The sequence below is a fragment of the Coloeus monedula genome (assembly GCF_965178545.1).
Source record: "Coloeus monedula genome assembly, chromosome: 3".
Taxonomy (NCBI): domain Eukaryota; kingdom Metazoa; phylum Chordata; class Aves; order Passeriformes; family Corvidae; genus Coloeus; species Coloeus monedula.
In genome coordinates, this window is record NC_138783.1 from 89,957,393 (window position 1) to 89,984,608 (window position 27,216).

Below are 27,216 nucleotides of genomic sequence, written 5' to 3' on the forward strand. Positions count from 1 at the left end.
CAATTCTGGAGACAGAAGATGTAGCAGAAAACTGTATGTTTTGCTAACTAATAGAACCAAATAAACTAATATTTTGGGAAATAGTGTTGATTAAGAGGCCAGCTCTGAGATCTGAGAAGAACACAGAAGTTGCTGCAGTGGCCAGGATGATGTTAACCCTAATCATTAAATCTTATTCCGGAGAAGGTTTCCTCAGCAATCTACATAAGGAGCAGAAGTTTCATTCTGCTTAGGACTTACCATGTGGCATGAAGCACAATGAAAAATATTTTTATTTCACAGTTTTCAGTAATGTAGAATGCTACTTGTTTTACTTGCATATACTTTTTGAGGCTCTTCAACAAATAAACCAGTACTTACAATCTCCTATTGTTAGTTAGATGCTCTTTGTTTCGTATTTTGATGTTTTCTAAGGATTCTAAATGTAAGTAGGCCCAAATAGCTCCTGTGTTAAAGAGCTTGGCATGCAGGCTTTGGGCAATATCAAGCAGAAAAAAACCCGAACCAACAGAGAAAAGGGAGGTTTGAAAGAGTAGGGCAGTTTTGGATGGTTTAATGCCCTGTATGACAATCAGCTACTTTAAATTGAAATTGAATTTGCCGTCGATGCCCCCTCACCTCAGCTTGGAGAGACAATGTGACTGCCTATACGTGCTACGCATCATGAAGCTGTACCCTAAAGCCTGTGACACCATACAGAATTTGACTGCCCTGAGATTTTACAGAATAACAGAGGATTATACATAAGGAAGGTTGAAAGCTAAATGGTATTAACTCCAAAGTTCTTTGAATGCCAGCAAAGCAGACACACTTTGAATGATTCAACATCTGTAAAAGGAGAAGTATTTTTGCACAGAAGGGTATCATGACACCATCACTTAATCTCTGTAGGTGATCCTCGCTGCCTGTGATGCAGTGGAAGAGGGAGACAAGGGAAATTAAGGATATGCATACTCATACTAATGCCAGATGTTGTTCTTACTGCTCTTATACCCTGAATTACTGACATTTATCAGGGCTTGGAAATGCCTGCTTTCTCCTTGCCAGTCCATAGAGAAAAGGAACTGCTAATATTACTTTTTTAGACTGTAGTTGTGATGATTTGCCTGATCATGTGTATGTCAATGTATAAGTGAAGTCACATGATAGTTTGTTTGAGGTAATGGGTCATTTCAATGATTTTTATTGTGGGTTTTGTTCACTTTTGCACTTAATAAAACTTTTAATTTCCCCTTCTCCACATCTGTGGCTTCTGTTTTTGCTGCAGTTAGACAGAAGTAATATTGTGAATGTGTGTTTTAAGGTCACTTATAGAATCACAGACACATGTCTTGGCAAAAGCTGATTTAGTATAAAAGTGAAAGGCTGAAAAAGTTCATTGGCAAGGTCCACTCTACTACTTACTAGATAGCTAAAGCAAACAGACGAAAATCAGACTAAAACCTAAAATCAATCAATCTAACCCCAAAGTCAACCCAAAAATTATCTGTGGAAGTGGGAGTGGGGCGAACAAAAGAGTTAGGGTAGGAAGAGGTAAAAAGGAATAAGGAAGATTTTCCCATTTAGGGACAAGGTTCAAAGCCACAGCTAAATTGAGCCACAGTCTTGACCAATAGTTCAGGCCTAAAGATTTAGCAGCACTCAATCGATAACTTAAGTTAAACAATTTAACAAAAGATTAATACAGAATTGACTACAGCATGACAGTATCTCATTTACAGGCCTAGCTTACAAATTTAAATACCTTAGGAGAGCACCATTCATAGTACATTTGCTACAGAATATTCACACTCTCATGCCCACAGACCTAGAGAAATATATATAAGGTATACCTGTGAAAAATGCCCCTCGAATTCAGTGATGTGCTCACATCAGATGCCTTTGCATCTTCTCAGTGGACAAAGAGTTGAGCCTTGAGCAGTGGGGGTGTCAGCCCAGGATCTGCTGTTGTCTGGTGATCCTCCAAATATAGCAGGCTTGAGAGTTCACTGGCTCTGAGAAGGAGGTTGCTGGTTGCAGCTCACTGTGGTCCAGGAGAGCTCAAAGGGTCCTACTTAGGACTGCTGTTTATAGCATTGAAGAGAGTAGGCTTTAGTCATAGTAATTTTCCATCCTGGCCACAATTTGGGTTGGAAACTTTCTTCAAGAGAGCTCAATCCAGGTGCTGTTCAAGGCTGAGGCCTATTTCTCAGCTCATAGTGTGATCTGAGGGGTGGGGGGGGAGAGATGCACCACCACAAGTAAGTGTCAAAAATCAAGCTTAGGGTATGAAGAAAAAATGGAAGAAAAGCAAGCGTGGTCAGACCACAAGCAACAAATGTCTCATTTGTAGTTTAGGAAGATTAAAACAAAGCAAAATCCAAAAAAGGCTATTGAAACATGTAATTTCCCTGAGGAGGACACAGATAGGATCAGCAAGGAGACAGCTGTTGCAAGCCACCAGTCTTGAAATTTCTTGTCTCTCTTGCTATGTACTACAACATAGTAACTGGTTGTGAGAACATGGTCTGTGTCTGCATTATTTTAGTGTTACTGGTTTACCGAATTCTACCAGACACAACACAGGCTAGAAAGAAAACAGTATCAAAGAAATCTTGTCTGTTGATAATTGTAACATAAATGTAGGAAGAATAAGGACTATTGTATATAGTATCATTACTATAGGGTAGTGAATAAGGGCCTATAACTGCATAAGGTTTGTCAATTAGAGGGTTTTTTCCTACTATAAGTAATTCTGTTCCTTCATGACCATCTGCATTCTTTACAGAGATTACAGAGGTAGAACTTGTAAAACAGGAGTAAATTCCCCCTCCGAACCAGCTGTGTCACTCCAAATCCAAGCATAAGGACAAATCCTATCAATTCCATCACTTTCCAGATTGTAATGAATGCAGGAGATTTGCAGAAGGGCTGGAGGATGGAGGGAACCTTAAGATTGCTGGTTATGTTGCAGAGCAACTGAAGATGCCTGCAGAAGCAAGTTGTCATCAATGTGTTTACTGAACTGGAAGTTAAACATAGCTGTTGCAGTCAGCATGAAAAAGGAGAGCTCCATTAAGGATGGTCCAACAAGTTCTGGGCACAGAACTACTGTGTGTGAAGGACAAGGTTAGTATTCACTGGACATCTCAGACCTTAAGGGACTACATAGCTGATTTATGCAGAATGGTCCAGAATTTTATGTGTCACAACCAGAATTCGGTAGATTGATTCCTCGGGTCATTAAAAATTGCTAGAAAGTAGAGATTAACAATTATAAAGGTAGATGTGTGAATGTGGCCTGGAAAGTTACTCTGGAGCTGTGGTTATATATTGAAGTTGTCCTTTTTTATCTTGGTTTCTCAGAGGAAGTAAAAAAAAAAAGTTGCTTTCTTTTTGGAGATGACTACAGTCTGGCTTACAGACTTTAAGAATGTTTGAAATGTTTCCTTTCCTAATGAGATGCTTGTGATGTATTTAAAAAGCATTCAGTGTTTTGAAAAAGAAAATGTGATTGCATTTTTGGGAAATAATTTTCCAAACTAGAAGTAGATTGGCTGTCTGGGTGAAGCAGCAGCTTCCAATCTTTCTGCAGTATCCACAACTTGCAGCTTCCTGTAGTTCAGCAATTCAAATTTTCTGAATTTCTGCGAAAGCAGCTGCAGATAAGGCACAATACTGTCTTTTTTTTTGTTGTTTTCTTTTGTCAGCTATATATATAAACAAGTCATCACAGGGTTTTGTCTTCTATTGCGTTGTTTGATCTCCCATCTGGCCTCCATGGGTAAGTAATAGTGTGTACATCAGCAAGATGTACCACAGTCCAATGTAATATATTTGTTGCTTGTAACCTATCAAATACAAAAATAATAAAGTTCAGTACATTGATGCCTTAAGGTATTTCTGAAAGATAATCAAATAGGTTTATGGGTTATTGCTCTGTTGCTTTTGACCACTACCATAACTAAGCCAATTTCAGTTGCGTGCTGGAGATATCATTCCACTATATGGCTACAAAACTGTTTGCTATTCATTGAAGGGAAATTGTAGCTGTTTTAGGGGTTTTGACTATGGTGAAGGAATGCTGTTCCATAAGAGGTTCCAAAACTACTTGTAATGCTGTAGAAATTTGACTTTTTAGAAACAGTTGGGAAAATTCTGAAGTGACCATGTCTAGTCTTGAAGAGCTGGCAGTATATACTAGGAATTATCTGAATATCACTAGCAAAGGGATTTCTTGAGGACATCATCACAAGACCTCATTTATGGATTCAGGCTTTTCTGGAGACTTGAAAGTAAATATTTATCTCTCAGCTGTGATAGCAATGTCTCTATTTGTGCATAGTGGCTTAATAAGCAGTACATTAAGCATATTTATTTATGTAATACATAAGGAAGATACTGTCTTTAAGGACTAGCAACAAAAATTCATCTACAAGGAAGGAACTCATAAACTGGAAATGAAAACTTGTGACACTCAGGAGTGTCTCCAGCTTCTAGCATGATGAAGGAAAGACAAATACTGATGAATTGCTTCCAGTGAAGCAAGACCTTGAGACCTGTGAGGCAGAGCCATGAGGATCACCAGGGGAACCATGAAAAGGGATCCTAGAAGAGTTTAAATTGCCTAGGTTGGTAAAATGAACAGGGAGAGGAATAGGAGCATTATTACCAAATGCATACAGGTAAAGAAAAGCACTAGAAAGAAGAGTTCTTCAAGTTAAGGAATGATATCCATACAAGGATGTATCCTAGAATAAATGTTCAATGGGCATTAAAGCCATTATAACGGTAAGGTCTCCTGTGAGAGTAATGCAGAAACTACTCTGACCTACTTTTAAGCTGAAGTAAAGTAAGTTTCTGAAAGAAAACTGAAAATTCATCTGTGGCCATCCCTGTCAGGTTTATGTTTCTTGGCTTGCAGTAAGCAGGCTGGACTACCAAGGAAGGCAAGAAGGAATAGTTATAATAGTTGAGAATAGTAGAGAATAGGAATAGTAATAATAGTTGAGGTGCTAGACAATCTTTTCTAATTAACTGCTAATGATTGTGAGAGTGAAAAGTTTTTAAAGGCTTGCATGGTGAGAATTTGCTTTGCTTTCTCTCTTGGCATGTGGCTATTCAGTTACTAGTACATTCAAAGTACCTCTGTGGCTCTAGACATGTTAGTCCGTGATGCCCAAGGCAGAAGGCACTGTAGTACAGCAAATTTGTGCTAAGTAACACCACCTTCCTTTATTTCACAGCGAATCACCTACAAGCTCCACAAGCCACCTGTGACTGTATGTAATTTCACTGAGTGCTTAAACTAGTACAAAATGGACAGAGGTTCATGTTTAGATATTGTTCAGACACCTCCTGTAACAGCAGAACCAACACGACTGACACGGTGTAGAAGATAATCAGGGTGGAAAATTTCTTACCTGCTAGGTGTTAACCATAGCTGGGCAGAGGAGGAGGTGATGTGTAAATGTGTCAAGCCAGAGTAGTGCCAGAATAGTACGAGAATAGAAAAAAAAGTTATCCTCCCAGTACTATAAGACTACACTGCATACATCTTGAGATGATATATTTTTCTCACTTGAGCAGAAGTGAAATGGACAAGGTAAGATAAAGCCCCCAAACTTGACTTTCCACAGGGGTGGGGAGGTACAATTTTCTGGAGCTATAGCGTAAAATTTGGTAAATTTTAGCAGAGTGGGAAGGTTAGAGAGTAAGGGGGAGGAGAGGGTGGGGAGAGAGAGGAAACAGGGAGGATATTTTGGAGTGGTCCTTTACCCTCTTCTTTATACACATTGTCTAGAAGCCAAGGATAAATATGAACCTTGGAAGTGCAAGTGTGTGAGGCTGCTTTTTTAGCATCTATATTACTTTTACAGAAGACAAAGGGGTGAATTGGAGGAGAGGCTTAGCCAAATATTTGGTACTATGTACAAGACTTTCATCCAGTGTGCTTACCAGTATGACATACCACTCAGACTTCTGGTAGCATGGCTTTCAGAACTCTATGTGACTGGTGCTCCTGTTGTATTTCTAAGATGTATTTCTCATGTAATAGTTGGACTGTTATGCTTAATTTTTTGATTGTGGTAAACCTTATTACTTGGACACTACAACAATTTGTGCTGAAATGAATGAAGTATATTTTTTGTCTTTAAGATGCATCTCTGTGAAAGAACCATTTGTTTCCGATAATCTGAGCTTTAAGCAGAAGGGCCTTGACTTCAGCTGTGTTGCACTCTTTAATTCCTTTAAGTGAAGAGGGAACAATAGTGCTTTTTTTTTCTAGTCAGGACACCTTCAAAAGCCTAATTCTTTATACTGACATCTCCAGAGATACATTGGAGCCTTTTGTAACTTATAAACCAAATGTGTATTTTGTATTGGGGCAAAACATTGAATATATTTTAGGAAACAATCACCAAACTTGATCATCAGTGGGCTTTGGTCTGCAATAAGCAGAGAGATAAAAACATGGTGAAAGCCGAGAATACAAATCCTCTATCTCCAAGTGCTCAGACCCCAACAGGATCAAGCATTAATACTGGTCATTGCATAAAGGAATATGTACATAAACAGAGGCAACATTGAAATCCCCTGTTACACAACAAACAGCCTTTTTTACCTTCTTGTGGAAATAGAGTGATTGACCCAATATGCAATAAAGATAGAGCACTTTACACAAGAAAAGAAAAACAAGTTCTACTGTTCTTGAAATAAGTCTGGTGCAAACTGATGGACATATATTTACATAGCCTCTACTGGAATAGGGATCATTTGGATCTGAATTGATGGCAAAGTGCTCTGAGATGCTTTTATGTAGTTTGGGTCAATGTGCAGTCTATCTTTTACGAGTTTTGCACCCAAGCAGGAAGCCAGAAAGAGGGGCTGGACTGCGTGGAACTGTATGCTGAAGTGTTCTGCCTTCAGGTCCAAGGGGCAGGCCGCAGGTGGCTCAGATTCATCAAGGCTTCTCTTCCCTTTCTGGCAAGGCTGTGTTCGGGTAACTAATGAGGCTGAACTTGGAGGACACAGGAGGCAACAGTGCTCCCTTACAGCACCCACTTGCAGTGGGTGTGGAAGGCAGCTGAGGACATTAATGGTAAGGAAAACTCACCTCTTACAGTTAATATTATTCTGTATTGAAATAATCTTGTAGATTTCAGATATTAGGAATTTTTGTGAACTGTCTAAGACCAGCATATGGGAAAAAAAAAAGGGAAACATTACCCTTCTTAAATGAAGCAAACTAAAAAATCCAACACGTTTTTGCACACATTGCAAATAGAAGACTTTAGAACCCAAGAGGCTTTGATCTTTTACTAGGAGGTGTTTCCCATGTTCTTTTTACAAGAAAGTGACCCGGAAATTTTCAACTTAATGCAACTGAACTGAGAAAGGAAGGGATGATGACAGTGAGGTAGAGGAAATTCCTGTAAAGGAAACAGACTCAACGCAGTGCACAGCTAGAACTAACCACAATTCTTATCATGTTGTGTAGGATGTGCAAGTAAGATTTTGAGATAATTTTTTTTAACTATATGTTTTATCTTCAGATTTTAGCTCTCCCTACCCCATCTGCTTGAAGGTGAGTTAATTCTATTGCCTTTGAATGTGCATTTTAAAGTAAATTGGCTTTAACTGCTTGGTCAGGCAAACAGTAGTGTCTTAGTAAGTAGCTTCATTAGATATTCTTTTCTATTTCATAGACATGGTAAAGTTTTTTCATCTCCTATGTGGCTATTCTAAGATTCTAAGATTACTAATTCTAAGATTACTAATCTTAGTCCTAGAATCAGATTATGCTTCCCTTTTCATTGATAAGTTGAATACAAGACACAGAAATTGATATCTTTCATAGTGAAGTGATTTCCATCAGAATCAGAACTGTTTGATGGAATGATTGTGGCATGCCACTCTTTACTAGACTTCAGAGATATCATGAAATTTGGCACAGCTCTCAAGAAACTGATTTTGATTTCTTTTGCTTATATTTTATGTAAATAACTGGAGAAGAAGAGGCTGAAGGGAGACCTCATCACAGTGTACAGCTTCCTTGTGAGGGGAAGAGAAGGGCCAGGCACTGATCTCTTCACTGTGATAACCAGTGATAGGACCCGAGGTAATGGCCTGAAATTGTGTCAGGGGAGGTTCAGGCTGGATATCAAAAAAAGCTTCTTGGCCCAGGGGGTGGTTGGGCACTGGAACAGGCTCCCCAGGAACATGGTCACAGCACCAAGCCTGACAGAGTTCAAAAAGGGCTGGGATTTGTACTCGATGATCCTTATGGGTCCCTTCCAACTCACCTTATTCTGTGATACTGTGAAAACTCTATGAAATAGAAATTTACTGTTTTCTTCTAAGAGTCCTTTAGGAGTTGAAACATAGGCAATATAATACAATTCCTATTTTTCTATCTCAATTTTTTAGCACAGGGAATTATGTGAAGACCACATTAATTTCCTTTGTATGTATGATACTTTCCAACTAAGCGGCATCCTAAGTCCCTAGACTAAGGATATGATAATATGGCTGTGTACATAGCAGGAGAATGTAGAAAGACATTTGATAATAAGTTGCCGAGAGTAGAATACTTTCTTCTCTGGTAGATACTGACAAAGATAAAATGAGTCCTTGAGTAAACTGAGTCACCAAATCACCTAAGTCCATCTGCAGTGCAAATACACCTGAATGGTGATTGCTGTCTGCTTCTGCTGTGAATTTCCCTGTTCCTGTCAAGCACACTTGTAAGATGATTCTTAATTTCACATCCTACCATACTTTTTAAACACTATAAAAATGCAAAGATTACAAATTCTCTAATGAAAGCATTATCCGATAGCAAAAAAAAAAAAAAAAAAAAAAAAAAAAAAAAAAAAAGGCAGTGGTGTATTTTCCCATGCCTAGCTAAAGACAACAGAAAAATTATAAAGATTGCTAACCAGTGCTGTAACATTCACTAGTCAACTCTTTCCCTTTGGCACTTCTTTCCCATTTGTGGTGACCTTTTTCAGCTTAGAGGGTATTGTTTATATGGCAGTAAATTGGAGAACAAAGAGATTATACATCGCTGGCACTATTAAATGCTTTGTGAATGGTCACTTGTTGTAGTTTCACTACATGTGGCCTGTATGTCCCCAGTGACACACAAATGGGAAGCCAGGAAGTAAACGCTTCCACTGCTTATCTTGTGCTAGGTCAGGCACTCTTCAAATAGCTTCTGGTCACCAGAAAGTACCAGGGCTGTCACAGGAGAGAGGCTGGACCATTTGCCTGTGGTCAAGGGAGAGTGGAGTGTGGAGGACAGATCAATAGTTCATAAAATCATAGAAAAAGCTGAGTTAGAAGGGACCCATCAGAATCACTGAGTCCAACTCCTGGCCCTGCACAGGACACCCCAAGAATCACACCACATGCCTGAGTGTTGTCTAGTGTTGATCTCTGTCAGGCTTGGTGCTGTGACCACTTCCCTGGGGAGCCTGTTCTAGTGCCCAACCATCCTCTGGGTGAAGAACAATTGATATCCAATTGAACTTCCCCTGACAGAGCTTCATGCTGTCTCCTTGAGTTGTGTCACTGGTCACCAGAGTGAAGAGATCAGTTCTTGCCCATCTGCTTTAGTCAACAGCAACCTATTCCATCATCTCACCTGCTCAAGGGACTATGGCAATGAACCTCACAAATGGGCCTTGGGTCCTGATTGCTACAGGCACCAGCATGCCTTTGCCATGTGGGCTGTTGGATGACATAACTCAAAACATCATTCTTGGTTTTATACAGAATTAGCATGCCTAGAGATGCAGCCTTAATGAATGCCTTGAGCAAGGTCTTCACAGGTGTCATAAATCCAGATTTGAGAGTCAGGATCCATTGATCTTTTTGCAGTGGATAAAAAAGTTGGATAAACTTATGGAGGGCTTTTCCCAGTGCTGGTAGCAAACTCATTTTATTCAGACATACATACAGGCTTGGAGTTTCAGGATGATTTTAAAAGATGTGTGGGGTGATGACAGCTGGCAGCCAACCTGTAACAAAGCACCAGGATGGGGTCAGACAAATGAGTTAACTTACTTCCTGTGAGCTCTGAGCATAAAAATAGATCATTCCATTCACTTGCAAGGAATAGAGACATTCTGAAGAGAATGGTGACTAAGAGTTCTCCCTGCTACACAGAACTGCTGCCTGGAAAAGTGCAGCGTGGGAGTTCTCATCACCTCTCTCTCTAGCTCAGTGTGCGCTGGATGCTCTGTTGATGCTAACCAGTATCGATAGTGTCTGATTTGCATGAGGTGCCAACAGACAAGGGACTAGCCTTTGCCCAACATTTTCTGCTTTTCCCTTGGGCTGACTCAATGCCTCTCTGACAGCATTGTAAATGCAGAGTCACTCTGTGGCCAAAGGAAAGAAAAAAACCCCTTGAGGGCTCAGTTGCACAATGCACAGCTGCGCAAACTGAACATCAGCAAAGTAGATGCCCTTTGCTCCTGAACCAGGCACTCCAGACATCAGTCATAGGCATTGGATATGTCCTTACTAAATACCCGAATTAAGCCATGGCTGTTGAGTATGCCCACTGCACAGCCTGCAGCTGAGAAGGCTGTGACATGCAGATCAGACTTCTTAGTAGAAGAGGGAAGACATAACAATATGGTTTGGGGTTTCACCTTGTTCAGGGTACTGTCATATAGGGCTCTGGATGCAGCTGAGTGCTTTGAGGACCTGCCCCAAATCCCCTGGGTGCTCCCAGTCTCAGTTTACAGAGGGAACACCACAGAGCTGGTCCCTTACGATCCTCTGGGTGTTACCCTGTTAAGCAGGGCTCTGCCAGGGTTGTTCAAGCAGTGCAGAACAGCATCGTGGTGCAAAAGTGAGGCCTGATTCTGCACACACCGGTAAGCCATGGAGGAGGAGAAGGGGTTTTTAGGTTGCTCTGCTGGCCCTGGTAGACATCCTAATGTATGTCCATCTTGGCTGCTAGCAAAGCCTGGTAGGAGCACATATCTTGGGTGAAAGCGAGAGCCAAAGACTTGTGCCCACACAAGACATGCTTTGAGGGTTTTACTCCTGCATAGTCCTCCAGTCTCATGGGCTCAATGCTGTTTGCAGCTGCAGCACATCTTCAGATTTAGTTTAATCCCAAAGGAATCCAATCAGCTCACTCTGGGCCAGTTGACCTTCAAGCTACAGTGGTGTTCCATGGAGTTTTGGTGCCATTTATGCCTATCTCAGCCTTTTGCTGATAATATCATTAGCTGAAGGCTGATATTATTTGGTATCTTACCTCTCATCTTAGAGAACATGCTCCTATCAAAGGAGGAAGGATCTGCATTTCCACTCCAGAGGTGGAGTTCTGCATTGCTGTAGGTATGACTTGGAAATCCATCTGTAAGAAATTCTATGAAAGGTGCATTTAGAGAGATTGTTGCATAGTCTTGAGTATTATCCATTCTGTGAAATCATTCCATTTCTGTGAAATAGTGTGAGCAGGAAAAGTGCTGCAAACCCCATTTTTAAAAAACACAATATGCAGGAAATAGTGTTTGCAAAGTTTTATAGAGGTACATAATGAAATATGCAATGATCTATTTTATTTGGACTCTTATTTACAAAAAATCCCCCCCCGTTTTTCTCTTTTACAGAAAGCTAGATGATTATTAAAAAAAATGTCTTAGAGCATCAACCCAAATTGATAAAGGAAATCATGCTCACTTTGTGCTGGATACTAACATTGTTTGTCAGTGGGGTAGAAGTTAGAGAGATTAACTTGCCAGGTAAGAGGCTGCTCCAGTGAGGTTTGGTGTTTGTGGTGCTTTCTGAAAACTTAAAAAAGGAGATCTTAATTTTTCCTTGCTTTTGTGAGTTTTTCCTGTACATGTCCATGCTTGTGTCAGACAAATAGCCTTTCTGCAAACTTTTGAAGCATTGGTTATACAGTCTACCATAAATTTGACTCAAAAATCAGTTCCCCAATGAAAAGAACAAATGTAAAGAAGAATTTCTGAGAACTAGATGGGACAAATGAATTGCTTCTGTGACTTAGGACTCCAGCATCTGGTCCAGGGAGGCAGGAACTGGAGAGAAGGAAGACAAAAGCAGAATGAGACTGATCTTTCAAAGTCTTTCACACACACAATATATCTGGAGGAGCTTGATGCAATTTAGTTTGCAGAGAGAAAATGAAACTGTAAAGAGTTTCCCAGGTGAGCAGGTGAGGAACAGATGTCATGCCCTCCCTTCTGCTGCAGTGAAATCCTGCCATACTTTCAAGGGTCACAACCATCTGAGTGGCAGGAGGGGCATTAGGATGGCTGACCACACCTTTCAAAATTAAAAAATGTGTTTAACTTTAGGGAAAGTTACTGAAACCTGGGAGGATGAATATTTAAAAGCAGTGAGACAATGATGTTTCTCAATCTTACCATAAACAGGGCATGTGGTGGGCAGGATCTGCTTCTTCAGGCTTATGTCAGTCCCTTGTCCGTTAATATGAGATTGAGAAGAGCTGTGTCTACACAACAGAGTTGAGGTTTAACAGGTTAGCATCATGCAAAAGTTTACACATCACAAAAAACCCTTTGCATTAATCTTTTGAGAAAAGGTCTAGCGAACCCTTGGAAACCTTTGGATAAATTTTCAAGAACATTGACAAATTGCATATTTAAGAAAACCTGTTTTCTGTTAGTCCATCTTGTGATCACATAAAGGGATATTTAACTAAAGAAAGGTAAAGTTCTATTTTTGTTGTGTTCCTAATTTTTATTTTTAATTTTTTCACCATGACTCTGCATTCTTTCAGATGGCACTGATATCTTACTCTCCTGCTTTTCAGGATGTTCCCATGTTGAACCTCAAATATGGTATCGTGCAATTAATGGTGAGGAGTTCGTTCTACGGTGTGCTTTACCAGAGAGAGATGCTACCAGCATTTATAACAACTCACTTCTAAATCAACATAAGGTGGAATGGTTCTGGCATCAGAAGGATAAAGAGACACTGAAGGCTATCAAGGAAAGCTCAAATCTGGCTTTCCAAGGGGATGCACTTTGGTTTAAACCAATAAGGGACAGTGCTTCTGGAGTGTACATCTGTAGGATGTGGTAAGTAATGGAGCAAAAGGGTAAGTAATGGATTAATGGAGCAAAAGGTTTCTACTTCTATAGGAGAATTATTGGTTTGGTTTGTGTATTAATGTTTAACTTCTTTTTCTTTCTTTTATTATTTTTTTACATCACTCAGGGGAAAAATCCCATGTCTCAAAATTGTTTTGGATGTTCAAACAAAGAAGGCAGCAAAATGTTCAGGTTATGACACAAACATGCTATATCTGCTTGCTGGCATTGGGAATTCAATAACCTGTCCTGGGACAAAATGTTACAGCCACATTAAAAAGCCAGCTGTAAAATGGTACAAGGTAAGAGTCAGTCTATCGAGTGTTGGAAACAGCTGAGTGGAGGTGGAGCTTCAGGTCTAGTTAATGTCCATGTGCCATAGTACTTGAACTCTTCTTTGGCAGGCAATGCAGCCTAAGAAATTCAACCCAAGAGCAGAATCTTGAATTAATACATATCAAGTATTTAAGGAAGAGTTTTGAAGAAATTTACCACATCCAAAATATTCTGTGAAACAGAATCCAAGAAATGGTTTCTCTTCAGCTAAGAAATTGAAGTAATTGAGAATTAAAATAATTCTTTGCAAAACAGACATGATTGAAAAGTAACATTTTAAGTTTTGTTTTGACATTTCAAATTTTGAAACTATCAAATATACCAAAGAAAAACTGGCTTTGTTAGGTGAAAAATTATTTTAAGATGAATGTTTCAAACCATTTTATCCAAGACTCCTGTTTTTAATGAAACACTATTCTGCTGAACCACTACTGACTTAGTGTTTATAAGGAGGGCAATATAACATCTAAACCTGCATAAATGAGCAAAGGAAGATGACTAAAATTTGCAATTGTGCATTTTCCTACCTGGTATTATTTACATTATTTATTCTTTCAAGCAGAATTATGATCTAGTTGAAGTTACTTTGCATTTGCTTTCAAATTTTAAATGAGGTATATCTTTACCTACATCTTGATCTGAAGCCCGCTGAAGTTAAGGAGCTTCTTCCTGTTTGCATTAGTGGATTTTTTCAGGAACTTCATTTAAGGAAAATTCTTCTGGTCTCAGTGGAATATCAATATATTAAGCTGAAAAATAGGGGTGCTTTTCAAAACCAGACAATTTTCATGCTTCTAAAAGTAGTGACAGTGTTCTCAATCTCAGACAATACAAACTCATGATTTACTTCTCATAATATAACTGGAAAATGCTTTCAAAACAATTTCTTTACAAAATTAAAAATACCCAGTCCATCAAAAAAGTGATTCTTTTTGTTGCTCTTTAGTAATAGGAGTTTAATTTAGATTATCTTCATGATTTCACAGTTTCATATCAACTGTAAATTTTAAATAATTTTTAAAAAGTCAAGGGTATTCGCATCTTTTTTAGCATAACTGAAAAATGTTCTCAGACTCCTAATACATCCCTTTTTGGGCTTCAGTGGAAAGACTTTGGTTTAGCCTTACTGACATGAAAATGTTGTCCAAATACATTAAAATATAATTTAATAACAGCAAGATGAAAAAAGACTTTAATCCTTTCCTTTTCCTTTTTTCCTTTTCCTTTTCTTTTTCCTTTACCTTTTCCTTTTCCTTTTCCTTTTCCTTTTCCTTTTCCTTTACCTTTTCCTTTTCCTTTTCCTTTCATTAGGATGGTCACCAGGTAAAACACAGGAAAAGCAGACCAAGCCTAAAGCTTAAGCAGAATGAAATCTACTTGAATCCAACCTATGACAAAGATGCTGGAATATATGTGTGTGATTACACTCTGCCTGACAACACTACCAACTGGACAGTGAGAACAGCAGTAACAGTAGAAGTCATTGGTGAGTTATATAATAACTCAAAATAAAATACCTGAAGTAAAGTATATTTTCTTTATTATGTTTATTTATGTGGGTTTTTTCAGGCTCTTGTTCTGAAAACCCATAAACTGAATTAGCTACAGGATCATTAAAACCCTCTTCCAAGTATTCTGAAGACATCTAGGGACACTAACTAGAACATCCAATAGTAATACCAGTAATAGCATGCAGCATACAACACTGTAATTTTCAAAATCTAATTGTGCCTTGGATTTATTGTAGTTCTTAACATTGGGGATCAAATCCACAAAAGATTTAGAACTCTTGATCTGGGAGTAGAATTCATGAAACTCCAACTGGTGCCAATGTTCTCCATGTACAGTGTGAGGAGTATTAGGAACATATTTGCATACTAGGAAGAAGGATTGCAAATCCTGCACTGGAAATGTGGGCAAAAGCAGCGTATCTCAATCCTACCCATCTCCCTGAAGTAGAGGATTATGTGAAATTATGAGTTAGGTAAAATATTGTTCCTTGTGGCATGGGTGAAACCTTCACTTTCTCCATTTGACAGTGACAGGGAAGATGATATTGGTGGGATCTCTACCTCTCTTGCATGTAATTTTTTAGCAGCAGAGTAAATAGGAGAGCTGTGAGCAATCTAGCAAACAAGCCATTTGTTGTTGTGCATGCTCTTTGGGGGAGAACATCACTGCCTGCATGAGCTGTTCTCTCAGGCTTTGCATGCATTACTAAAGAAAACTGGCTAGAACTCTATGGCACAGTGATATGACATGGTCTTATATTCTCCTACAAACCACAGTGACTTTTCCTCTAATATTTACTGTCTTCGATTGTCCTTCAGGCAAAATCCAGATACTGCCTTGGCAGAGTGTTTTGGGACATCAATGCAGTGCAAGGGAGCATGCTAGCAACTCAGGATCAGTACTGGGGGAGACTGCTTGATCTGCTAAAGGAGTGATGTGGCAATGCTTTTCTCCAGATATCTACGGTTGAGTGCTGTTAAGACTTTGTAGTCACCCCAGTCAATCACAGGTCCCATAGGAAGAGTATATATCTACTCTATATCCTGAACTGTATAGATGCAGTCCAGCTGTTTCTGTATTGAAAACAGCACAGGACTAGTCCTCAGCATCCTGGTGGAAAGTGGGCCACTCTGTGAAAGGGAGGACAAGATTTAGGGGACCAAAGAAAGGTGTCAAATGAGGCAACCTGATTCTGCGGTCTAGTGAAAAACACACCTTTGAAATTCCATGGTCTCAAGGGAAAATGTATCCATCCCGTCAGGACAGGAAAGCATGTCTCACCAACCTGTGAGAGCTCTTTGGTGGCTTAAAATATCTGATGCTCTTTGACTCTTCCTTCTAATATTCGTCTGTGGAATATTCCCACGATATTCTCCAGGCAGGCTTGGACTAGCTCTGCTTTTATTCTGATCTGACTGAACCTGAGCTGATACACTATCCTTCTCAGTTCTTTTCCCTCACTTCACAGCGCAGTGAGAAAAATACGTAAAAGGTGCCGTATGCATATATACTACCCCAGAGCCATGCAGACTGAGAGGAGACTTCCTTGCAGTTACAACTTCCTCACCAGGGCAAGAGGACGGGCAGGCACTGATCTCATCACTATGGTGACCAGTGACAGCACCTGAGGAAATGGCCTGAAGTTGTGTCCGGGGAGGTTTATGTTGGATAATAAAAAGAGGTTCTTCACCCAGAGGGTGGTCAGGCACTGGAAGAGGCTCGCGTCACAGCACCAAGCCTGACAGAGTTCAAGAAGTGTTTGAACAACACTCTCAGGCACATGGTGTGACTCTTGGGTATGGTTCTGTGCAGGTCCAGGAGTTGGACATTGATGATCTTGTGGGTCCCTTCCAACTCAGCTTATTCTGTGATACATTTCTCTGCTGTGGCTTGGTAAAAAAAAAAAAAAAAAAAGTGTTATATGGCACCATTTCCTGCAGTATGGGACTTTCCTAGAACCTCAGAGCTGTGGGTTTTATGGTATAACCCGTGGGTGTCATTATCTGTGCCCTTTGGCAGCCTGAGTTTTGAAAACAGCATGGCTATTTTGGTGCAAGTATCTGTGCTTGTGAATGAGGTGTGTGTGCGCGTTGTTTGTGCTTACTGGGCATGGAAAGAGGCCTGGCAGGGAACTGGTATGAGGATTGTACCCTTCAGGGGGCCTTGCTAGGGGGGTTCCTAATTTTTGAATCCTAAATAATCTTAAATGCAGGCTAGATGCTGAGCTTCTCAGCTCATGAAAGAGGACAATGCCTCAGAGTAAATGAGATAACAGGTGTTTAAGTAGCTGCACAAGTTTTGTTGTTGAAACTCCCTTATCTGTGCACACTCAGATACCTCAAGAACTGTAAATCATCCTCTTGGATTAGGTGTCTAAATTCCACCTAAAACCTGAAAAATCAAATTGTAAGCTGTTTTCTTTGGTCCTCTGCACTGATAATAACTTTATACTTAATGATATTCTTGTTGATTGCAGCAAAAAACACTATTCATCCACCAAACCTTTTGTATCCCAATGGTGTTGTGATCCTCGAAGCAGAGCTTGGTAAGTTTCAATTCCTCACCTAAAAGCAAATGAAAATATTTAAATGAGGTATTGATAAATAATGGTAGATCTTGATAAAGCAAACCAGCTTTGCTTTCTAAGCTATTTAAGTGAATAATATTCTGGTGACCTGCAGGCATGGTTTTTCTGTGTTAATTTGTTCCAGGCAAGCCACTTGAATTGGAATGCCGTGTACAGTTTGGGTTTGAAACAGTTTCTCCAATGAGGGTAACATGGAAACGAAGCGATGAGGAGAATATAAATGAGAAACTGAATCAGGAAACAAGGTGAGAAAACCTACCCCTCGCCCCCTTCCTGCCCCAGTAACCTAGTTACTACCACCACAAACAACTGTAAAAGTCCATCTATAACAACTTTACTGAATGCATTTAATTGAAAGAAACTTAGAAGGCTCTTTTCTTTCACCTAGTAATGTGTATGTCCACAAGCATGTGACCTTCACATACAGAAGCACATATTGATGGCCATAAAATCAAGAACTCAAACTCTCCACAATCTTAGCTCTTCTTCTTAAAGCTTTAGAGCTCAGAGACAGCTTCAACATGAAGGGTTCCTGGTTGCCTGTCCCTGCATCCATTGTTTTCAAGTGTTCTTGCTTTCAAGTGTTCTTGAAAGCACGATCTCTGTTGTGCCTTGCTAGCAATTCACACAATCTCTCTTTGGAAGCTGTCTCTGAGTGGGGAATAAATCAGATCAGCAAAACAATACTGTGGACATTGAAAGGAGCTTGTGTACCTCAGACATTGGGGTGTATTTACAGACTAGATATGAGGACTTGCAGCACTGTGTTTCAGGACACTGAATTTTGGGACTTTTCCTCTGGTAAGAATTAACCAGGCCCTGCAGAGAAGAAACATGTAAGGGAAAGGTTTTCTGTGACCTGGGGACAACCCCTATAGTCACTACACTTCCCTTTCCTTCCTGTTCTCATTCACTTACGCAGTGTTCAACTTGGGCAAGCAACAGAGTGGAGGCAACACAGGCAAGTGCATCTTTTACTACACAGCCCTGACTCAACTGTATGGCTAAATTTTCTGTCTACTGGGGGAAGCAAAAGCTCTGCTGTCACTGCTAAAATCAAGTTCATAATAGGAGTCATATGGGAAAAAAAAAGATGATATCACACACACACATGCACACACTCATGAGGTAGACAGGAAATTGGATTTTCCTAACTTTAGAATGTTTAGATTTGGAATATTCTTCTTAACAAGGTTTTAGCTTTTTTCATGGCTGTTCTGGTTTCGCCAAATTTAGAAATATATACTCTGAGAGAAGGCACAACCACCCCTCCCCCCACCAGGTTTGGGAAAAAATAAATTTTCCTCAAAGGAAAGTGAAAGAGATAAAAGCTATTTATTTAACAAACACATGGGAAAAGGAAAATAATGCTAAATAATAAAATCTCTCGCTGTGGAGAAAACAACCTGGGAAAGTGTTCGAGTCCTCCTTTTGGTATCCTTGGAGCTGGGGCTTGGCCCAGGGCCAGGCCCTTTGTGCCTGGTGGAAAGTCCTCCCAATGTGCTCTGATATTGAAACAGTCCAGTACAAAAGGGAGAAAATCTGAAATTCCAGGGAAGGAAAAATTCAACTCTCAGTCTCTCTCCAGAGAAAAAGCAGCTGAACCCCTGGCCAAAAAACTGACTGGAGAACAGCAAGCTGGGTGCTTCCTCCCTCCCCTGCCACAGCTGGGAAAACTAATTGCTATCTGTGTGTCTCCTTGAACAAGCTGCAAACTGCTTTGAAGAAGTTTTGCTCAGTTTTTCCTTCCCCCTCTCAGGCTCAGTTTAGAGGCATAGAAAGGCACAGAAATTAATTTCTGGGCATAGGCAGCGATATGGGATACACATCATAAGGTCACCCCAAGACAATGGCTAGAGTTTCTGTTTATTTTTTAAAAATACGAATAAATGAAACATCCCCAACAGATTTTGGTTGAATCCTTGCCCTTGCTCACTCCTCCACATTTTGAGGTAACGAGGAAGGGCTGTAGGATGCTGTCATTTTGCAGTGGCCTGATGTGAGATGCCTTCTAGGATGACCCAGAGATGCTTGTACTTGTGGCTTTCGAAGAGGAACACTGAAACTCAGAAACTCTGGGTATTCTGGAGTGATTGCAGACACAGATCTGTTACCCATATCCTCCACTCAACCCTGAAGAGATTCCTCCGTTTCCTCTTCATTTCTAATACTTCTGTCCCTTATATATATCTTTTTCTGTTTGCCTATCCTGTCCTTGGGCTTTCTACCCCTGTGCAAGAGGCTGTGCTGCTCAGTCTTTTTGCCCAGCTAGTTCTCTCTTGGGGCTCCTTTTTGAAGTTTCATTTCTCTGCATTTCTGCTGGGTGAATATTTTACGTCTTAGAAAACCATAAGTAATCTTACAGAAGTAAAGGGGACTATATATTGAAAACTAGGAAAGCGGTAAATATTTTGCTGAATAGATGAACTAGGAATAAACCTTTCAGTCTTCAGGCCTATCAAAGTATTTTCTTACAGTGTTAGTATTTTCTTACCATGTATAAACAAAATAGAGGTTTCAAACCAGAATATTGCATCACTATTAAAAGTTCAAGATCAATGTTAAGAAGTTGCAAGCTCCTCTATTTTTGTGTGTAAGACATTGGGAGATTGTGGGAATGAGCAGCAAAGGTATCATGCAAATACACATTTTTTTCTCTCTAGTGTCTATCCAAAAGGTTTGAAGGGGAGCACACTTCTTCATGTTGCAACTTTGAAAGAAGTTACTGAAAAGGACCTCAGAAGCAACTTCACATGCTTTGCTGAGAATTCAGTGGGAAATGCCACCGCTGTGATCCAGCTGAAAAGAAAGCAGAGAGGTAAAGCTATCATTTGGTGACTATTTGCCCCTGAAGACACATTTTGATTTACTCTACTGCTACTAATTAATTCCCCATTCACACTGGCTTTTAGCCAGTTGCAGAAGTTTCTTGAAACTGGGTGGGAAAAGTTTGCTTTGTCAGATATCTTGACAGCCTCAGCATTTTGAGGATTACTCAGAAGGACAGGACTATCTGGGGACTTACTGCAGGTGGGTGAGCCAAGTGGAAGATGGAGAGAAACTGGAAGGAAGAAGAGGAGAGTAGCATCTCTGAACATTAACAGGCAGTCTACTAAACTGAAGCAGAGAGGCTGCTGAAAGCAGCAGTATTCCCTGATTTTCACAGGACATTTCTGTCTGTTTTCCCAGTCCTTATCATGCATGTATTGCGGTATCCCGCAGTGGTAGGGAGGAGAAGAGAGATCCAGCAGGCAGGAATTGTGCAGCAAGATTGATTGATTTAATTATTTTACAACTCTTTTATAGACTTTTTTCTTCATAGTCTAATTGGACAAAGGATCAGCTACCCCTTGGGGTGACTGGCTAAAATCCTAAAACATCCATTGTCAAAATATTTTTCTACTGTACTATAAACAAAACTTTGCGAGGTTGCAGGTGTTCATAGTTTATAGAACTCTACAAATATCTTCCGTGAGAGAGAAAAGTATCTCATGGGACTGGAAAGAAGCAAGAGAAATTCTTGCTACCAGCATATTTGTATCCACATGCATGTTTCTAAGAAGTTACCATAACTGATATGAATGTGGCTGCCTTTCAAGCCTTTCAAGGCCCAAACCAGAATCAGAGAGGAAATTAAAATGTTGAACCATAGTTCACAGTGAAGATTCATCACTGTAGTTGCACAGGAAGCTGCCAGCAGGGCACTGTGTGCAGCTATGTCTGTTCTGATGTAGCTTTTCCATCTCAGGCAATTACTATTTTCAGCATTGCTGAGTGTACCAGAGACTGTTTCCTCTGTGCCTTCTGTCACAGATTGGCTTTTCATACCAGCAAAGAGATACCATGCAAAAAAGGTCATTGATGGTAGACTGAAATTCTGTGTTTAGGTTTGTGGCTACATGAAATCTTGACTTCCCTAAATTTTGCCAGTGGGATAAGGAAAAAGACTATGAGATGGTTTGTCCCCATTTCTGGACTGAGTTTTTTATCTAAATGTCAATACTGTTTTGGAAACCTGAGTTATGATAGGCTCTTTTCTTTCTGCAGTGTTGTTCCTATATGTACTATGCAGTGCCATTTCTACTCTATTTGCATTTGTTTTGTGCACTGCCTTTATTTACCAGCACTGGATTGAAATAGTGCTGATGTATCGAAGTTATCTGGTCCACAACAAAAATACAGAAGGTAAGAAACCTTGTGTAATATTAATTTTCTCCAGTTTTTCTGCTGCTTTTTGCCATGTGGGATAATCAGGTATGAATTACTCATTTAATTAAGTTCTCTTAATGACCCTGCTCTCTTTGAGCCAATACAAGGACTGTTAAACCTTACAAGATGCTCAGTGAATGCAGATGGAAAAAAAGAAAGATAGTGTGAAAGAAATATCTAACACCAACTGAAATGTCAGTTAGACTTTTACCCTAATTTACCCATAGAAGATTAGGGTACCCATTAGAGCAGGAAGTTGAATTTTGACAGTCCATTTGCAGGAAATAATTTAGCATCTCCAACGTTTCAAAATTGTTCTCTGAAAAAGTTCAACAAAACCTTTGGGCAAGAATGAAACAACCTTGCATAACAAGGTGAAGGACTCCAGTTTATTGTATTTTTCACTTGAAGCCAAAAAGTTTCTCAGAAGAATAAAAAAAAGAGAGAAATAAGACGATAAAGGGCACCAACTGAGAAGTGAATATTTGGGAAATATTCATATTTCCTTTTTAAAACTTTGGAAACAACTTGACATTTGCACCTGAGTGATTAACTTTTGATTTTTCAAGTCTCCGTAGTAGCATCGCTCCATCATCTCAGCTAAAAGAGGCCTCCAAAACAGCACAGTGTAAAAATGTATCAGGAATCACTATGACTACTTCAAAGAACTTAACGTACAATTTTCTTACATGGGTTGAAAGAATTCTGATAGTTCGTGCCTGAGAAAATTTTTCTAAAAATTCTTGCATCTTGATGCAGTTTGAGATAGAGGTGTCTGAGTCTGTTTTTGTGTTTGCATACGTATCTTACCCCTGAGTGTGAAACAGCTACATCTAGATACCTGTAAGTACATACACAATTAGAAAATTAACTGCCCTTTTGGAAAACATTTTCGTGAGCCCTAAAGCATTTGGCAAAATCAATTTGGGACATCACTCAAAATTTCCCCTCTATTTGGTAAAAAAGTGATCTAAGGACCTGTGGGAAGTCCCCTTAGAGCACACCCTGCATGTCAGTAGGACAGACCTGCCAAGGCTTGTGTGTTGAGGTCACTGTTGGGCTCCACTGTGGCAGTCCCTGTCCCCTGCCTGTACACTCTCGTGTACCTCATGCACAAAGCACCATTTGCAGCGTGCAGACCAGATAGTTTTCTGTCCAAGGAAAATGTGTTCTCACCTGCAGGATCACGTCCTTCTCACGTCATGTGGATGCATATCAAGTCACCTGAGGTCTGAGAGCAGCAAAGCAGCAGTTATGACTTGATTTTGCTGTTTCTTCATTTCTATAATTTCTTCTCTCATGTCCCTCTCAGCACAAAATCAGAAAACTGAAGAATCCTGCAAGATTAGAAGGTACCCCTGGGTACCTGCTCAAAGCAGAGCCAACCTAGACCATGTTGTGCAGGACCTTGTGAACAGAGAAACCAGAACCCCTCTGGGGTTAATTGGCCTCCTTAGCCAATTAAGATACATATCTTAAAATTCCTGCCTTCTCCCATAAGGAGAAAAAAATAATGCAGGAGATTTGATACTAACATTTATAGACCACATATACCATCAATTTGCTTAAGTCAGGTATTCTTCATTTCCTAAACTTTCAGCATCTTAAATACAGTACCAAATGTTCCTCAGCTTGTAATTGTCCTGTACAGTTATGTGAAAAAAGGCTTAATGGTGCTTATTTTGTATTTGATTTTTAACTTGCTACTGTAATAGTAATGTTACAAAGGTGTATGTTAGTGGTTGTTGTCTAATAAGATTGCAGTGACCTCTGTGGGTGAAATAAGGAATACCTGGCTTGTAGTGCAATTTATAGTCACTTAAAATCCGTTCTCAAAGGAGCTTCAATTTAGGGTATAGAGGAATTGAAGTTCAGCTAAACCAATCTAGTGAATCTCTTCTCCACCTTTAATTCCCACATTAGTCCTGTGTGCCTGCTGCTGGTGATTCACTCTTGTGGGCCTAAATGGGCTCAACCTGGCAGAAAAACAACTCAGTAAAAGACAATGGGTAGCCAGCAAAGTGAATCATCTTCCTCTGTCATCACAAGACCCGCAGCACCAGTAGAAGGATGTGATTGAAAGTGTGTATCCAGGAGTAGAGGGGAGGAGCAGAGATGCAACGTGTTGTCTGATCATTTTCTTGGCCTCCGAACCCAATCTGCACACCTCTGTTTTGTTTTGATGACATACTTTCTGCTACGTGCTGGTTCTGAATTTGAGCGTTCAGCCCCAGCTCATCCATGTTAGTTTTCTGAATTTGCTTTACCTACGGGCTCTTCTAGATCCTGTGGGAACTTGGTGACTCTAGCTCATGTCTGTGATCCTAATCTTACACCTAGGGATAGAAATCAGGAGGTTAACACCAAGGCATGTGGGTCATGATACTCAACACTTAGGTGTCTGCTGGAGGTAGGCATCTCAGTTCCCAAGCAGTGAAGGTGCAGTCCATGTGGTGAAAACTAGAGAGCCTCTCAGCTCACCCTGCAGCAGCACCCTGCAGTGGGACTCTGCTCTTCACAGGGGAATTTCTTTCTGGTTTCTATTGCTGTGATACAATTCAGCTAATTGAACACAGGTGTCTGATGTAATTTGGGCTGCCTGAGGATGTCCTGCCATTCCAAAAGGCTTGAGTCTCCAATACTTCCCCTGTCAAATCTGGCAGTCTTAGGACACCTTAAATGGCCTAAAGTAACTGGGAAACTGGACTGGGTCCACTATGCCTTTTGCTTTTACCAGAAATTCTTTTATTTTCTGTTCCTTCTCCCTCAAGTGTAGTTCAAATTTTATTCAACAAATAGATACAATTTGCTTTTGCCTTGTAGTTAAGAATGGGCCTAACCCAGGACATGGATACCAGGGTGATCAAAGCCAAGAAAAATTCTTTACCTGTGTTTCATTTGCGCACAAACAGTCTTTCAACGAGACTTAAAGTTCAATAACTGGTCAGTGCTTGGTGTCTGAGCTGATATTTTGATCAGACTTAGCCATTGCTCCTTACACAAGTCTCTCTGTTCACAAACATAACAATGTATGAAAACAGCATATCTTTTGCAAGGAGCTAATATTTAAGAACATTTTTCCTTTAAGATTCATTATATTTTAAAAGAAGATTGACCATTGACAAGACTTTTTTTTGAATCAGCACTTGGGCAAACGAGAGAAAAGATTGGGAATCATTCCCTACCACATTGCTTTTGCCTGGAAGGGACCAGGTCTTTAAACTGCCTTGCACTAAACATGAGTACCTTCCTTGTTTGCTTTGGTAGCATATGTCTACAAAATCTGCAAGACAGCGAGGAGCAAGGTTGTCTTTGGTGATTGGATAGCTGTAATCCAATAACAGGTCATAATTTTAGGTTTGAAATGTGCCTACTTAGATAGATATAAATGGAAGCCGAGCATTAAGAAAGAAGCTGAATGCTTCAGCCAGACTTGTTAATGTATAGAATTTATTTATTTATTTATTTTAGATGGCAAGGAATTTGATGCGTTTGTGTCCTATGCAAAAATAAACTCTTCTGAAAGTGACTCTGCTTTAATTAGTGAAGAAAAATTTGCCCTGGAGCTTCTTCCAGATATGCTAGAAAATAAATATGGATACAAGTTATGTATTCTTGAAAGAGATATTCTTCCGGGAGGAGGTAAGGTCCCTGGGGATGGTAGAAAATCTTCAGTTTTTATAAAATTGTATTTCAATTTCCAAAAAAAACCTTATGCACCAGAACAACAAATTGTATAATTTGGTAGTGGAATTTATGTTCAAATCTTATAACGTTTTGATCTTTGTACCTGGTCCCTGTGGCTGAGGCATACATACTTTGGAGTGAGATCACTGGGAGCTACTAGGCTGAGATGAAATTCCTTGTACAAGAATTTCTTTGCAAGCAAACTCTGTTCTCTGGAAAGAAGGCCTCAAATACTTCAGTAGTTATTTTCTAAGCGACTTTGATCAGTGCCACCTGCAGTAGTTAGAAAGCCCTGTGTATCTGTCCTGGGAGAGATAAAGACAAGTCCAAGTGTCCCTTGAGACTCTGTTTAAGTGTGTTGAGGTCTCAGCTGTGCCCTTCATGTCCTGAGCAGAAAGTTGTGTGCTTCAGTTGTATAAGAACAGCCATGGTACCCTCTGATAGCAAACACATTTCTAGAGGTTATATGATTGCTCAACATTCCTAATCTTGGCTTTCCTTATTTCTGGGTGTTAACTATTGATAAAGGAACTGATAAGATAAAAAATCCATTGTGGAATGCAGTAACTCTCACCATTTTCTCTCCAGCATACACAGATGAAGTTGTAACAGCTATTAAGCAAAGCAGACGGGTAATCATTGTTTTAAGCCCAGCCTATGTCAGCGGACCAAGCATCTTTGAACTGCAGGCAGCAGTGAACTGTGCATTGGAAGATAAAAGAATCAAACTAGTATTAATAAAGTTCCAGGATTTCCAAGAGCCAGAGAATCTGCCTCCAGTAGTGAAGAAAGCACTTCGGATTTTACCAGTTGTTACCTGGAAGTCCTCCGTTTCTGCTGCTCCACACAAGAAGTTCTGGAAATACATGCATTACCACATGCCAGTGAAAACTACTAAGAGGCTGGGAAGTTTCAGCCTGAAGAGCTTATCCCAAAGGTTATTCAGGCTGGTATATTGATAGGAGAAATTTCACAGGGGGATGACATCAGGATCAGAAATGGTAACATGATTGTCAAAGACCTTTTCTATATCATCCGACCACTGTCAACTGTCACTACAGCCAGCAATAGCTCCCTCCAAAACAGTCAGGAGGACTGAAGTGTGACAGTGCACAGCAAAACTGTGCCACTTCACACAACTGTAAATGTGAGCTATCTCTCATAAATTAATATTTAATTACAATTTTTATTATATTTATTATACCATTTTGTTCTGATTTTGAGACATACAATGTTCTTTGCACTGTATTTCTTTCTGGAATATTTTTACACTTGTTTTCTAGAAAAAGATTAAAAATAGGGAAATCAAGAGGAAGCTTGCAGTTTAATTTCTGATGCAGTCCAGTGGGACAAAGCCAAAGATTTCAAATGAGTTACCTCCTCCAGTGTGAACACCAAGAAAATACAGTGGGAGACTACTACAACTGGGTATGCCAAAGGGATTCAGAAAAGAGGGACCACTGCATAGGCTTATGCCAGGCATCTCCATCCTTTCTTCAGTGAGAAGAAGAATTCTACCACTTTTGAAACAATTCACACTCAGGGACATCTGCACCTGATCATTGCTCATCCTGTCTGGTGCTGGTCACTCAATGCCCACTGAACCTGTTGGCATTATAGGTGTGTTGCAGGTGTAAATCAAAGCCCTGGTTGTCACAGCTAGTAGACTTCCAGGGACTCCAAAGTCTTTCCCTTGTAGTCCTCTGGCTGCCAACTCTCCGGAGTTCTTATCACTTGCTGTCAAACCATCTTGCAGCCTGTGTGTGTATGTCTGCATCTGAGTGAAATGCAATGGTC

The 27,216-nt window shown here is 40.0% G+C and overlaps 1 protein-coding gene across 1 annotated transcript; it reads left to right on the top strand.

Moving 5' to 3' along the window:
• Nucleotides 1-11,680: 11,680 nt before the first annotated feature.
• IL18RAP (interleukin 18 receptor accessory protein) lies at nt 11,681-26,378 on the top strand (the record flags this gene model as incomplete). The annotated part of the gene is made up of 10 exons (XM_082277843.1): nt 11,681-11,750; nt 12,809-13,076; nt 13,216-13,390; nt 14,736-14,910; nt 17,413-17,481; nt 17,648-17,768; nt 20,187-20,341; nt 21,571-21,708; nt 25,204-25,374; nt 26,008-26,378. The coding sequence occupies 10 exons, from the start codon at nt 11,681-11,683 to the stop codon at nt 26,376-26,378; spliced, it is 1,713 nt and encodes a 570-aa protein (XP_082133969.1).
• Between the last annotated feature and the right edge of the window lie 838 nt (nt 26,379-27,216).